General features: G+C 38.2%; 1 protein-coding gene across 1 annotated transcript; it reads left to right on the forward strand.

Annotated features, from left to right (window-relative positions):
- The first annotated feature begins 13,361 nt into the window (after positions 1-13,361).
- LOC116722842 (trichohyalin-like) lies at positions 13,362-15,616 on the forward strand. The gene is made up of 2 exons (XM_032567182.1): positions 13,362-15,422; positions 15,555-15,616. Exons 1-2 carry the CDS (start codon positions 13,484-13,486, stop codon positions 15,614-15,616), a joined length of 2,001 nt encoding a protein of 666 aa, XP_032423073.1. The 5' UTR covers positions 13,362-13,483.
- Positions 15,617-16,002: the final 386 nt, after the last annotated feature.

Raw genomic sequence — 16,002 nt, forward strand, 5'->3', positions numbered from 1 at the left:
TACGACTATTCTATAGAAGAACGCAAAATATTTTCTTCCAACTTTATGGGCAAAAGCATAAAAAATGTTGTTTCAGTTAAGTTTTCTCCCATAGAACAACGTAACAATGTCTGATGGTTAATTTTGTGTTGTTGATTTGCAGATCGTTACGTAAACAAGATAAAATTCAGCCTCCAAAAAGACAAGTTCCCCTACTGACATCATGAAGGCAAGAAGTAATTAGAGATCTTTTTAGAATGCCTGTTTGCAGTCATGATTATATTCTTTTTAAAATGTATTTCCTTCTGTTCAGTGCAGCTACATCATAGTTTATGGAGTGTATGTATGAATTTCAGGGCATTTTTCCCACAATAAAACATCAGAAGCAGTTTGTGAAGAGCCACAGGGCTCACTGGAGTTCATTAGCAGTAATCTTCAGCAAACATTTTGAGCCAAGTTATTAGGAAATCATGTGGTCTGATATATGCTTGATATTCAGATCACTTTTTAAATTACAATGATGTTTCTCACAGAACTGCAGCATCAGCAAAACGTGACTTATAATCAGCACAGTGGAGTTTATCTGAGTGAAACTCTGTAAATCAAATGCTGCAGAATCCTGGTTGAATTCAGTTGGGTTCATGCGCTTCTTGTGATGCCGTCAACCCAGATACACCCAGAGCAGACTTTGCTGTTTCTTTTTCTTTTGTCTTCCAACAGTGCACTTGCAAAAAAAAAGTAAAATCCTGCATTACAAACCCATACTTCATCACCCAAATCTTTTTTTTATACTACTGGAAAGCATCTTTAAATCTCTTTTAATTATGCATATGAAGCTCAGATCGGTAGATACCAAACCAACTTACAGATATTGTATGACATCATCCTTAGCATGCACAAGCAAGTTTTATGGACACCAAGGATCTTTTTTTATTGTAACACACACACTTCTGTTTGATCTTCCTTGAAAGTAATATCATGGTTGATAAACATTTTTCTCAATTTCTTTCATAAAGTCATTCAGCTTGACCCCAGTTAAAAATTATGAATTGTTTTTTATTTCAGGGGTAAATTGTTACTCCAGCAGTGAATCTGTTCTTACAAAGCAGCATATGAACTATGCTGCTCATTGGAGACAACTGTCTCGAGGTTAAGAAGCCCAGCTTGATCTCAAGTCTGACATTAGCATTAAAAATTCATGTTCTAGATCAAACTCAAACATTTTCTGAACCTTAGGTCCTTCAGCTGTTTGTATTAAGGACATCCTAATACAGAGCTGTGAACGAGTATTAACACCCTTACAGATGTCTTCTGTTTTTGCTTTTTTGTCAAATGTTTCCAATTGTATGTCTAAGTGTATTCTCAGAGACAACCTGAGTAATTACAAAATTCAGCTTCAGCTTGATTTCTTTTCTTGAAGGAAGGAAGGTTTCCAAACCAATGAAAACATAATCATGCTCTTTTTCAACTCAAATTTATGTAATCAACCACATTGTCTTTAATTTAATTTCTCAGGCTACACCTAACCTGGTTACTCAGTCATAAGTAGAATCAAGAATAAAAGCAGAACCTTTATTACAACATGAAGTAGGCTGGAAGATCCCAAAAGCAGCAGAGAATCCAAAGAACTTCCAGAAGAAATGAGAAAGTCAGTTGTGTTTATCTGTCTGAAAAGGGTTGCGAATTAATTTCTAAGGATAAATATTCTGTGGACCGAAAAGTAGAACTGTTTGGAAGATTTGTGTCCCATGCTCTCTGCTGTAAAACTTATTATACTAATGGTCAACCATGGTGGTGGTGGCGTGCTGGTGCTTTTGCTGCTTCATGACCTGGACAACCTGTCATAAATAACAGAACCATAAATTTTGCTCTAGCAGACAATGTGTGGCCATCAGTTTGAGACCTGAAATTCAAGTACAATTAGATTATGCAGCAGAATAATGATCTAAGTCACACCAGCAAGTCTGCCTCTGACTGGCTCAAAACAGCAAAGTAAAGATCTTGGCATGGCCTATGGATTTAAATCCGGTTACGATGATTTGCCATGAGCTTAAATATAATCAAAAACTCTCCAACAGGGCAATATTAAACTAATTCTGTAAAGAAGTGAAGTCAAAATCCCTCCACTTCCTCCAAAGACTTATTACCAGGTATCACAAATACTTGCCGTTAGCTGTTGCTGTATAGGATGGCACACCTAATTATTTGGTGTCGGGGGGAAATTTCTTTTTGTATGCAGTGCCAAATATGCTTGGGTTGCTTTTTTCCCCCAATAAAAGGAATCATCATTTGAAAACCGATTTCTGTATTTCCTCAGGTCGCCTTTGTGTGAGATTAAAATGTGTTTTATGAGGTGAAACTTTCAAATGTAATAGAAGAAAAGTTAAAATAATATAAATCGTGCCTTTCAAGACACTGTGTTCATTCATAATGCATCATTTAGACTTAACCTTTGCACCAAGGTTAAGTAATTAATGTTTCAAATGTAATCTTTTTTAAACATTATATTTACAATAATGTTGATTCAAATAAGCATACTCTTAATGGGAAATATTAATACATTCACCTTCCTTTTTATAGTGCAAACATAAAAAAATATATATAAAGGTTTCCCATGAATTCTTCACTCAGATGGATGTCGGGTCTGAAAAGGTGCTGGAAGCTAAAAGAGATTAATACTGAAAGGTATCATGAAGGTGTTACAAACCACATGTCAGGCATTACTCACTGGCTTGCACTGCCTCTCTGCATGGCCTCATTGTTTCATTGTTCTGCCTCGCTGCTTTCAGCAAACGTGCTTCGTATAGCGGCTCAAGTGTAACCTACAGTGCATCGGAGGAAGGAAGAGGGACTCAGTGGGGTGATGGAGGTGGGGGTTGGGAGCAGGATCTCAGACCATAAAACACAGCAGCCGCCCTCCTGCATTGTTCACCGCCACCGTTCCTGCCCTGTTTTGACGTTCTCTCCCTGCGGTCAGGGGTATCCTGTCCCTCATCAGGGGCAGTAAACGTTGTTGACCAACATGAATCCTGATGAGGATGCTTGTCCTTCTTTGTTCTTACAGTGAAGACACTATGATACAGGAAAAAGAGGGTTGTGCTGAAAGCAGCACATAAACAACCTGGTGGTTATAAAGTCTGACACAAACATCATATGGGCCCAATTAGATGTGTATCAGCTTGCTTTGCACTGTAGGAGTACAATAAATACATAAGTTCACCAGAGCCCTTCAGCTGTATCGTCACAACACAGCCAAATGTCCTCTTAGAGCACCACCTTGTGGTGGAATTGAACATCGCAACATCCTAGAAGACCTCTGCTTAGGAATTAAAAACATTAGAAATTAGCTAAAATATTTTTAATGTACACATCTCACTCATTTAAGACAAAAATATTAACATTATAATATATATGTAGATTTCAAACGTGTTTGCAATGTCACTTATATAATTTTCTCTGAAAAATTAAATATATATATATATATATATATATATATATATATATATATATATATATATATATATATATATATATATATATATATATATATATATATACCTGGATCCTAATTGTTTAGTTCCCAAAAATGGCTTCTTTGTTCTTATGCGTGTCATGAAACACTCACCGGGAACACAGCTCCAGAGTTTAACTTTTTCTGGAACGCAGATGCTACTTCTTTCAGTCCATTCATGTGATTTAAAGCTGTCAAGGAAGCCCAGCAGAGCACCAGACAGCAGCCCGGACATGACAATGAAGCTGAGCTGAACTGCGCCCCCTGCTGGCAGGGTTGAGGGTGACCCAACTTAAAAACCAGCCAGTAGAAGGAATAGCTGGCGGATCTCTTTAAGCACCTTGCTGAACTTTTTTTTTTTTTTTAGATTTCCCAAATCAGCTGTCATATTTTACTCACTTAAAGACAGTAATGAGTCAAAGTTGAGCTAAGCTGTTTCATCTTTCCTCCCTGAAAACATACTAATTTGACAACCACACCGCAACTTGTTTTGCAACCAGTCTCGAATTTTACCGCTCTTTCTCTGTCTCTCGTCTTGGCAGGATCGGATCTATAAACACAGGGTCGCTGTGATCTCAGCTGCAAATAGAAAGTTGAGGACGTGGGGACATTTTTCTTCAAACCGCCGATACGCGTTTTGCTAAATGCAGCCTTTCACTGAGATCACAAGGACTGATGGAGCCTGTCATAATCATTTCTGTGCAACATCAACAGAGGCAACACTGTAGTTTGCCTTGGCATGAGTAACTGTTTCTACTTGCCTCAAGCATTTGTACACTTTACCCTCATATCCTGCTGAAACTAGAAGCAAAAGTTGCACATAAGGAGCGCTTGGGAAACTACTAAAATGAAAATACTGGTGGTGATATTGTAGGTAGCTGGGCACAGCTCTAGTTTACCTTTGCAGCCTTAAATGTTCATAAGCTAATCCATAAAAATAGTCAGTTTCAAAATAAATAAAAAAACAGACTGAGGATCTATTCCTGACTGCCGGAAGAGGTTTTTATTACAAATGAAACAGAAAACAGAAAAGGTTTGAATGAAAGTATGAAAATTGATTTAGAAACAACCAAAACATTGCCCAACAATTTAACTCAGATAATAAGAATAAGTAATTAGTGAATTCAAGAAACAAATTTACTCAAGATTCAAATTAATGTACATACAAAACAAGCCGATATTAAAAGAAGTACAGAAATAATTATTTTCTATAATTAGAATAGAATAGAATTAGAATTCAACTTTATTGTCATTGCACTGTCACAAGTACAAGCAACGAGATGTAGTTTGCATCTATCCAGACATGTCATATTACAGCATTAAGGGAGGATATCTGAGTGTGAACATGCACAACTCTAACCTGTCAAAATTGTATTGAGAGCTAGTCACTCTAAAGAAAGCTTTCAATGAGTTTTAATCTCAAAGACAAAAAATGAAAATGAGCTCAGAGGTTCATATTACCTGAACCTACCAGCTTTCAGCAACAGAACTGATATAACAGAATTGAAAGGTAGGTCAGATGTAGCTGTACACCTTTTTACAAAAGCCTGCATTTCTACTAAAATGATTCCCCCTCCACTGTCTCGCTAATCTGAAGGGATTGTCCTTTTCTACTCCAACAGCAGTTCTGTCAAGCAGAGTGCTGGAAAGAAAGTTTCTAAGAGACATTGACCACGCATCCCAGATGTCTTGTGTAGCGTTGCATTAAAAAAGCCAAACATTTCTATTTGATGCAACCAAAAACATTTCATTCATCTGAATATTTTGAAAGAGTGATTAGTCTTCATTTCTTTCAGTTCAACAGACCTTCTTTATCAATACTAAGGTTCTTTTTGAGTCTGAATTCACACAGTATATTCTACCAAGGAAGGAGGATTTCACTATATTTTACAAAAATCAGATTAAACCGAGCTGATGGCAAGTGTGCACTCAAAGACTAAAAGCTGAGGCTGTTTCAACACAGTATTAGTTTCAGGATGTGCATACTTATGCAACCATGTTAGCATTTTTTTAAATATACAAACACAGGTTAAAACCAAAAACACAACAACCACAAAACCATTGTCAGCATAACAACTGACAATGTCAAATGCTCCTCATATGAGTTGAATATTTGACTAAACCTTTGGTCCAGCAGAGATATGTGGAACATTCCAATAGAATTGAAGTCCTGAAGTTAAGCTGTGCTCTACACCTTCGAAATAAGACTTGATGCAAAAATCCTAAAAGCCTGGCAGCCTGTAAGATTTTTATCAAACACTCTATTGCTATGCAGGTCAACATGTTTCAGTCCTTTATCTGATTAGAGAGCTGATGGGAGAAACCGTTTCCAGGTGCCTGACCCGTATATTTAAAATCAATTTTTGTCTCACAGTTGGTTGCCGTGCCACTGAAGTCATCAGGGTCACACACCTTTTCTCCACAGTTGTATGCCAGCCGTTTCTTGCTGAAAAATGGAGCTTTCTGCTCTGGAAGGGTGCATGAGCAGAGATAGCTTGACACAACCATTTGTTTGGCTCAGGTGAATACAGCCAGACAGCAACAGAGTCCCCGCTCTGCAGCACAGCTTGCACTATGGCCAGATCCGACTGGGCACTCATTCCTCAAACAGACTCTGAGTCTGTGCTCCGAGATGCTGCTACTGTATGGTTGATGTCTTTTATTTACTCTGTGCACTTGTACCTAGGAGTTCAGCTTGTTAGGACACATAAAACAGGCCTATTTTGTTTTTTACAAAAAAAACATGCAACATGTCTGTTTTAATGGTAGCTTGAATAAAATAATTTTCTCAAATTCCCTTTCACAAATGTTTAAAAAGTTATGCAAAGTTTTAATCTTTAAGACAATAACATCTATATTAATCTGAAACAGTCAGTTTTACTTTTGTCAGAGTCAGTTGTTTTATCTGCTTATGTTGCACCACAGTGCTGCACGATGAGATATAATATAAACCAAGAGCAATAAAAGAACCTCATAGCAGAACATAAAATAAACATAGAAAAGTAATAAAATCATTCAATAAAATCAAACCAAACACCAAGATAAAATTAGGTCTTCAAAGAAATTATTCTTTAAATATGTTGGACAACAGAAAATGTCAAAACAACAAACCTTAAACTTTGTAATGTATCCAATAGGAAGTAAACGGAGTGAAGCCAATACTGAAGGTGAATCAAAATAGGTCATCACTGTCTATCACCTGACCTGTTTATAGACTGGAGTACTGAAGAGAACCTACACAATCAAATGGAGAACATCTAGAAGTAGATGTTGCTACGTTTTAGTTCTTCTGTAAAAAGGTAAATATTTTAGCAAAAATGTTTTGTCGTTAAAGTGCAAATATTATTTGAGAGGATGAAGACCTCATATTCTGAAATCTCAATCAACCATTCCAGTGTTTTTCAAAACTGTTCTTCAAAGTTTCAAAACACACCTTTCTGAAAAGAATCGTTAGTCCCTTTATAAACAGAAGGAATAGAAAGTATTTATGTTTTAAAAGGTATCATGTGGAAACACAAAGCGTCACTGCCAATTGTTGAAACATAAAACCAAACATTTAAATGACAAAAATGACATTTCTAAAGTGGATGAGTAGTATGGATGAATAATTATGGCAACAGAGAAAGTATTCATCTGCCTATTTATTGGGCAGTGAACAGAACTATAATAAAATACTTTCCCCAAAGGTCCTTTAAGTCTTTAGCCAGATCATTAAGGCAACTGCATGTGTTGGTTACAAGCATAATGCTAAAAAATATTTACTTTTTATGTGTTAAAAATGATGTCACCTGATGTGGATTGCTGTATTTAGTTAAATCAAAACCCTTCCGCCTCCCTCAGGGAATCATCAGCTGAGCTATTGCTTGCTCTCTTTATATAATTATAAGTTAGCCCTGTTTTTCCATGTTTAACTCTGTATTTCTCCTGCACAAAGCAGCTAAATAAGATTTAGCTGCAGCTAAGTCTGTTATGTACTCTGTTTTTGATGGCAAAGAGTATTTTCTACTGGCTCAGAGCCAGGGAGTTCATGCAAGTGGACTCAAATTTAGCTTCAGGCTGTGGAGTTCAGGCTCACCACAAGGTTGTGTCCTGTCCCCCTTGCTTTTTATAATGTCCACAGATAGCTACAGAACGTCTCAGGATAGGATACCATAGAAATAACCTTTATTGTCCCTCCATGGGGAAAATCAGGTGTATCAGCAGCAAAGTCACAGGCAAATGGAAGCATGCAGATTCACTCAGAGGTAAAAAAAAAAATAATAAATTAGGAGACTGTACAGTAAGGGACACATCCAAGGTACAATGAACCACATAAATGCTTGAAAAACAAGAAAGAAACAAAATATTGGTATTGAATGAGATAAGTTGGACAAGGAGCTTGAACATGAAAGCAGGCCATAGAATGAACAAAACCAGAAATGAACAATGAAAGATCAGAAGCTTATTATGTCAGGGGTCGAAAGTGACAACGGAACCAGATGAGGAAATGTGGTACAGCTGTGACTGGGAGAGAGAAAAGAAGCTCAGGGAGGAGGCTAATTAACACAGAGGGAGCTGATCTAAGATACAAACGATCAAAATGGTTACAGGCCTGACAATAATCTAACAAAAACTATCTACAAAGAATATAATACAAGAAAGGAGTGAACTAATATGGCAACATCTTAGCAATAATAAAAACAGAAAAACAAAATGAATACGACAAAACCAAAAGAACATGAATAGACAACAAAGAAATGATAAAAACAAAAATGAAACCCAATACCAAAACACAGAAGAAACATGACAGGTAGGCTACAAATGAATTGCTGATGGTATTAATAAAGTTGTGTGACTGTCTTACGTGAATGAAAAAGGAGAATATATAAAAAGAAATTATTGGGCAGTGAACAGGACTATGGTAAACCAGGCACCTAGATAAGGAGGCTATTAACCTTTAATACAGGGTTGGACTCGTGACCTCTGGACCTTTGTGCTGCCTTTCTCTTTCTGCCTTTTCTCAGTCTGAAACACTGTGAATTAAGGCCACTAGTGCACAGCTTAAAAAAAATTAATAAATAAATTCTTCCCTTCGGAGCCCAATTGTTAAAAATATCAATAAAAATGTGATCTGTGCACCAGAAAATATTCATCTCTTTTGGAAGTCAAAAAATGGCTTAGTTTTAATAAGCAAAGCAGAGATGACATTGATTAGGTTATTGATGTTTTTAAAAAACAGAAGTAATTTTAAGTTTCTGAAATTTGTCACACGTTGGTGTTTTTCTGTCACCTCCTCTCAGACAGCTGTAATATTCATACCCACACACAGGTATTAGAAGACACAGCTCGCCACCCAGCTAGTAATAAATTTGTATCTGCAGCTGATTCACCCCTCGGCCCTGCAGGGAATGAATTGCCCTTTATTTAACGTCACAGATTACAGGTCACCCACACTGAGGAGAGCTTTGAGTTTGAAAGGTGCGAGCAATAGATTTAGAGGGGTAATGATTCCCTCCAAGATTCCCGTCGTGCAAATGCAAAAAGATTAAATGACAGAGGGTGCTGGGAAATAATTTGTGATGAACCTAATGCAGTTAGGGGCCAATAGCTATGTCTGTATTCATCACAAATATATCAAATTAAGTATTAGACTGCATTACAGTGATTTGTTGTTTTGAAAATTGTGATGATAGCAGAAGGATGTGAAGTTGGGATCACTGCAGGGATAAATATGTTCAACTGCTTCAAGTGTACTGACCAACATCCTTATTAGACATCTTGGATCCTGCAGGAAGGATTAAATCCTCAAATGTCCTTTGGCACCTATGAGTAATAACTGAGCCAAACGCTGTACAGTGAAATCAACCGGCGGCTACTTTTTAACGTTGTTCCTCTCGATGATTATTCAGTCACTTCAAGCACATGTTAAGCTTACATTACAGCAAAGATAAATCTATCACTCTGCTTGTAGATGCATCAAAGCAAATGTGCTCCAACCATGCTTTACACCATTTTCAGTCCCCTCTCCACCCAGCGGCTTGGCCCACTGAGTAATGAAGTGCTGGGCTTTGGTAATGAGACTGTTTACAGGGCGTGCTTGTTTCACATGAATCAAGCCCAGTGTGTGGTTAGATAAATACCAGCTTGGGCACTGCACGAATCCAGTCAAACGCTTCTCCTCAGCTCAGGAAATGGCAGCCAAATTCCTGCGGAATGAATAAAGAGGAAATCTGCGAGTGGCAGCCGTACCACAGGTTCGCTCCGAAAAGGGAGAGGGTGGAAAAGCTGCGGCCCTTCCTCTTGTATGGACCCGAGCCAGGGCTCACTAGGTGAGACTGATGGAATAATAATACACATCCTGAGTGTTCTTTTCATTAGCAGCACGGTTTCATGTTTTTCATCATCCTGCTGAGAGAAATGGAGAGACCCTTATTCCTGAGCTGGACAAATTACCCTTTCCCCTCTGGGAGATGCAGCTGCATTTAATATCCAGTATGTGTGTCCATATGTGCTTGTGTGTGTTTTTGAGTCAGTGCGTTAAGTTCGATAAAGGGATTTCCTGTGGAAATGATAATTAACCTCAACATGCACACAGAGTTGACAATAAAGCGTTTGCAATGAATATTGTCCTTTTAAAGCTGCCAAGAACCTGGATTCATCTAATTTCCTACAAGTGATTTAGACCAGAGCCAAGCTTCTGTTGGGATTCATAAAGTATTAGCTTAAAGTGACAGCATCAGTCTGTCATTTGCATAAACCTATCAGTCTGTGCAACACAAACTGAAGTGACAACTTTGGAGCAAATTATCCACGATTCTTATAATCCCTTAACCAAAGCAGCTTTTCCAATGACTCTACCTGCAAACACCTAAATATCCCAAGTGACCTATTTTCCCCAATTACCAACATCATTACTCCCCACTTACTTTCCTCACCAGCCATCAGCAGACATCCAGATCTGAGACTGTTTCACAGAAACTCCTCTGACGACTGCATTAGTGCACATTTTTCTGCACTCTTATTACAGAGCAGGGAGAAGAAGAGTTACGGCGCCTCTCAAATCAAACGGGCTCCAGCGATAAATCTATGGCACTAATGCACTCACTTAGGATTTTTTGACTGTAAATAAAGTCATGGTAGACGAGCTGTACTTATAGGGAGAAAGCCGTAAGAAAATAAGTTCCCCCCCCTGAAAAAGAACATAATAGGCGTGTGTGTTGGCAGCCAATCATGGCACAAATTGAATTTTTTTTTTATTTTCCTTAAACCCCTGAAGGTCTTATCACTGGTTTGCTGCTCCACATAGAACCCTCCTTGTTTACATATGTGCTATACATATACAGGTTTTCCTTTAAGTTCACAGTGAAACTACACTGATGCAATTTTTAGCCTGATTGAAAGGCAGAGCACATGGAATTTTTGTTAGATAAGCAGAATGTAAGGTCTTTCTGGGTCAGCTTATAGCTTTTCATCATAATCATCAAACTGTCATCCATCTCTCTGTGCAAACACTGGTGACACCTTAATTGCTTCTGATAGTACATTCATCCCATCAAAGTGAGGTGATAATCAAGTTGTTTCCACTGCAGTTATTGATGTCTGTATTAAATCAGCTTTTAAACACAGTTTTAAAAAAAAGTTACAGTAAGGCATAATCAAGCTCATGTTTGGTCTACTATGCATTAAGTCCTGTTTAAGATATGCAATGACAAAAGGATATATTTTGCACAATTTTAATACTTAAGTCATATCTTCTGTAGATGTTCTGCAGAATAGCACTGTTTTAATGACTAAACCACAGAGAATAGATATTATTACCATGCTATTATATGCAACCTGTCACGTTTAAAGTTTAATAATTATCATTAAAACTTTACCCAGAAGATATTCTGATAGGTTTTTGAAAAATTGTTGTTATCTTTGGATAAATTGAGCTTTTTTGGTCCAAATTTCATGTGGTTTAGCAAGATTTTTATTTTTTTCCAGGGTTAAATTTGAATTGTTTGGGTTTTTCTTTTCCTACTCATGTACTAAATAGAGCAAATGGTGTCCTTTCAGTGCTTCTTGTGGCATTGACTCTGACTGAAAATGCATAAATACACCACTAATACAATTTTTTTTCAAGGTGTTAAAATATTTCTATTCTATTTCCCTTCTGAGCTTATTCAGAATACTTTTTTACTGCAATTAAAACTTTTGGGGTATATTTTTACTGCCCTTCAATATCTAGAGATAGACTGATAACTATTTGCAAAACAGCTTAACCTCAGTCAGACTGATAAAAGTAAAGTTTATTAACATAAATGTTCAAGGTTTACCAGAGATTCTTAGTTAGATTAAACTTTTAGCCCTGAACTATTTTTTTGTACCCACAAAAAAAAAAAAAAAAAAACTCACCCGCATGATGCTGCCACCACCATGTTAAACTGTGGGGATGGTGTCTTCAGGTTGAAATGCAGCATTGCTTTTCTGCCAAACATTATATTTTCATGTGGGCCAAAGTGTTTTGTTTAGTTCTCATATGATCAGAGAACTCTCTTCCACATTTTCCACATCAGGCAGACGTCTAAACAGTCACAAAGTCAAACAATAAACTGCTGCAGTATCCAACGTGTGATTTTAAACACAAATCTCCTCTTGCAAACCCATTAATTATCATCACATAAATGACTAAATTAACCCGGAAATGAGCACCATTTTCGTTCCTTAAAACATAGTTTTATTTCTAAGCACCAGGAGATATTTCACTTTGATGAACAGGAAAAATAAACTGGAGCAAATTCTGTTTATATGTTTCCCCTCTTGCGTCTTATGTTACACATATAGTGCTTAGAAGATATAGCCTGTGGTCTACAAAGCTCTGCCTATACATGTCAGTTTACTTCCTATATCTTTTTTTTAAAGGCTCGATGGAAAGCAGACAGAGTAAAGTTGGTGTGGCAAATTTCAAAACACTGATGAAACAACAGCAACAAACCAAACAAGAGTTTAGCTTTGCTATAGTTTGATATAAATGCTTTATAAGCAAAATATTATTTGTCTGGTTGCTCTTTTTATTTTGCTGCCTTTTGTTTTCATTTCTCTCTTAAAGAATCTGAATTAGTTAGAAAAAATATAATCACACATAACTTAAATACATTCACTGTCATATAGAGAGCATTGAATCTCCTCCATTTTTCTTGTATTCATTTTATTTCATGTATGAAAAACACACAATTTAGTGACATAAACTCTGTTGGTATAAGTTTTGCCATCCCCTCCAATTGAGGAGTATAAAATCGAGCACCAAAGCATTTCAATTGCTTTTACAATGGAGGAAACTATTCTCAGAAGTTCTGGGAAATGTCAAAATTTCTTAACAGTAAAGTATTTCCAGTTATCTGTTGGTGGCGTTAAAACAAAGTGGAAGAGTTTGACAATGACAACAACTGAGCAATAAAGCGGTAGGTAACATAAGAACACAGAGCAGGATCAGAGTTAGATGTTACAGATCTCCAACCATCATGTAACCTCAAATTAGTTTAATAAAAGAAAACATTTAACATCATATATTAGCTCAAATATCGTAAAAATTCCTTACAAATATTTCTAAATTAGCACCACAAAATCTGTGATGATTGCAGAAAACCACAAAAACAATCCTGGACGGACTGATTAGTGTGAAAAGATGTTCAATATTATGTTATTTTAAGAATTATTGAATGCTGAAACACCTATATATTGATGTTTTAACAACTGAATTGGTTTTTATCAGTACGATCTGGTGCAACAGGCCCTGTATGAACATTCAGATTTTGGCCCAAAATGGAAATGAGTTTGATGCCCTGATATTTGGGATAAAAACGAGTGAATCATGGACTATTTTGAATGTAAACAAGAATAATGCAGAATTGTATGCAACACAATTCTGCATATTTTTCATTGCTTGCAATATCACTGACCAGTTCAGACGTGCGCAAAGCTCTTTCAGGTAGTTTACCAATCGACAACTTTAGTGATTGTATTTAGGAGGAAATGTCTCATTATACGCCGAGATACCGCAGTGGAACGATGGGACCCCACGCGAGAAGGGGAGGCCAGCAAAACCCCCAAGGCAGGTTCCCTCCTGCACACCCGAGAATCTTTCACGGGGAAATCCAAGAACTCAGCTACGCCCTGGAAATGGAGAGAGCCGGAAGGGTTGAAGACAACCAGAAACTGGCCCACCTGGAGGCCGAGCTGGAAGAGACGAAACTCCAGTTAAAAAAGCAGAAAGCTCTCAAAGAAACGTTTATCAACGAGGCCAAGGAGGCAAAGAGGGAACTTGAGAGACTAGAGAAGTTCAGCGATCCAGCAGTCCTTAACGCTGCGGTCATTGCTTCCAAGGTTCACAACGATGTGAAGTACATGAAGAAGAAGAACTTGCAACAAGACTTTGAGGAGTTAAAGGTGGCCCACCTCCTCAGCCGGGAAGCATTTGTAGCTGAAATACAGGCTGAGAGAAAGAAAAGTCTGGCCCTCCAAGAAGAACTGAACCAACTCCAGACTTCATACGAGGAGCTGCGTTCCCAGTATGAAGCAGATGATGCTCTGCTGAGGCAGGAGGCCGAGACACAAACGTTTCATGAAGCGAGGCTTAGTGAGGACCAACGGCTGCTGGAGAACTTGAGAGCTGAAAAGGATGAAATGTTTCAAGAAATGTCCCAAACGATCACATTCCTGCAAGGCAGCGAGAAACTTTTGCAGGAGGAATTAACTCAGCTCAAATGTTCATACAATGAGCTCAACTGTAGATACGAAAGGGATGTTTCTGGATTAAAGCAAGACGTGGATAGATATCAGGAGGAAGTGAGACATGAGAAAGATGCCAACATAGAAAGAGAGAACGAGAATCTGCAGCTCATCAACAAGCTGAGAGCTGAAAAGGAGGAGCTCCTCCAGAAAATGTCAAGAGAAATCTCAATTCGGCAAAAGAGGGAGAAGCAGATGCTCCATGAACTGGACCAGGTTCACACTCTCTACGAGGAGCTAAAATGTAGATATGAAAGAGACATTATGGATATACAGCAGCAGGTTGAGACATACGAACAGAAGATAAAGCAGGAGGAAACTGCTCTTTCAAACAAAGAAAAGAAAGAAAAGCTTATCCAAGAGAGAAAACATTCTGCGCTGAAACAAGAAGTCGAAAAATTTCAGCAGCAGGTAGAGCAGGAGAGAAAAGCTCACCTGGAGAAAACAGAGGAGGACAAGAAGCTTCTAGACAATATGAGAGCTGAGAAGGAGGAGCTCTTCCTAAAAATGTCAGGAGAAATCACTATTCTTCAAAAGAGAGAGAAGCAGATGCTGAACGAACTGGATCAGGTTCACGTTTCGCACGAGGAGCTAAAACGTAGGTTTGAAAGAGACAATATGGATTTACAGCAGGAGGTTGAGACATACCAGCAGCAGGTAGAGCAGGATAGAAAAGCTCACCTGGAGAAAACAGAGGAGGACAAGAAGTTTTTAGACAAGCTGAGAGCTGAATATGCCATCCTCCAAGAAATCACAACAACAGAGAATAAAATCCTGCAAGACAAGGAAAGGAGTGCCGAGGCTGAGCTGGAGAAGGTTAACGGTTTGTACATGGAGCTAAACAGTCGGTTTGAAACCGAAGTCACTGCATTTAAACATCAAGCAGAAAAACACCAGGAGGAGATAATTTGTGTGGAAAATGATTTACAAAGAGCAAGAGACGATCTACTGCTGCCCGACACTCTGAGAGCCGAGGAAGAAGGTTTCCAACAAAAACCCATCACGGTTTCCCAAGAGAAGGAAGAAGACTCACAGAACCAAGTTAAAGTCTTAAATCAAGAGGTTTCTTCAGAGGAGGAACTCTCAGGAGAACCTTTATCAGGTTCTTCCACGGATCCAGAATTCTCAGAAAAGACCGAGGTTGCTGGAGAAACCATCCTGGAGGATTTGGACAATCCAGATGGTAAAAAGAAAAAATCTAAAATTTCATTTTGGAAGAAAGTACGAAACACTCTGCGATGGAAGAAGCCAAAAAAGAAACAAACGAGTGAAGACAATCAAGAACATGTCTAAAGTTCTTGATTTTGATATTTAGAGAAGGAGAAAGACGTGCAGGAGACGAACCGAGGACTGGAATCAAACGCATGGAGGTTGTAGCCTCTGTGAACGGGGCGCCATGCCACGCTCAGTCAAGACCAAATTTAAAAAGTTTTTCCCCCATTGACAAACTAGAAAATAGATCCCTTCCCAACCCAATTGGAAAAAACGTGGGCAGCACGGTGGTGCAGCGGTTAGCGCTGCGTCTTCACGGACACCATCTGTGTGGAGTTTGCATGTTCTCCCTGTGTTTGCGTGGGTTTTCTCCGGGTGCTCCGGTTTCCCCCCACATCTCCTAAAACATGTAGGTCAGGTCAGTTGGTCACTGCAAATTGCCCCCAAAGATTTGAAGAAACTCCAAACACATGTGCAGCTTTATTGTTAAACTTGTCAAATTAATTGAATTAGCCGTACGTTAGCCCTTTTCCCTTCGCTGCTTTAGCGCC

Source organism: Xiphophorus hellerii, chromosome 7 (genome assembly GCF_003331165.1).
Source record: "Xiphophorus hellerii strain 12219 chromosome 7, Xiphophorus_hellerii-4.1, whole genome shotgun sequence".
Taxonomy (NCBI): domain Eukaryota; kingdom Metazoa; phylum Chordata; class Actinopteri; order Cyprinodontiformes; family Poeciliidae; genus Xiphophorus; species Xiphophorus hellerii.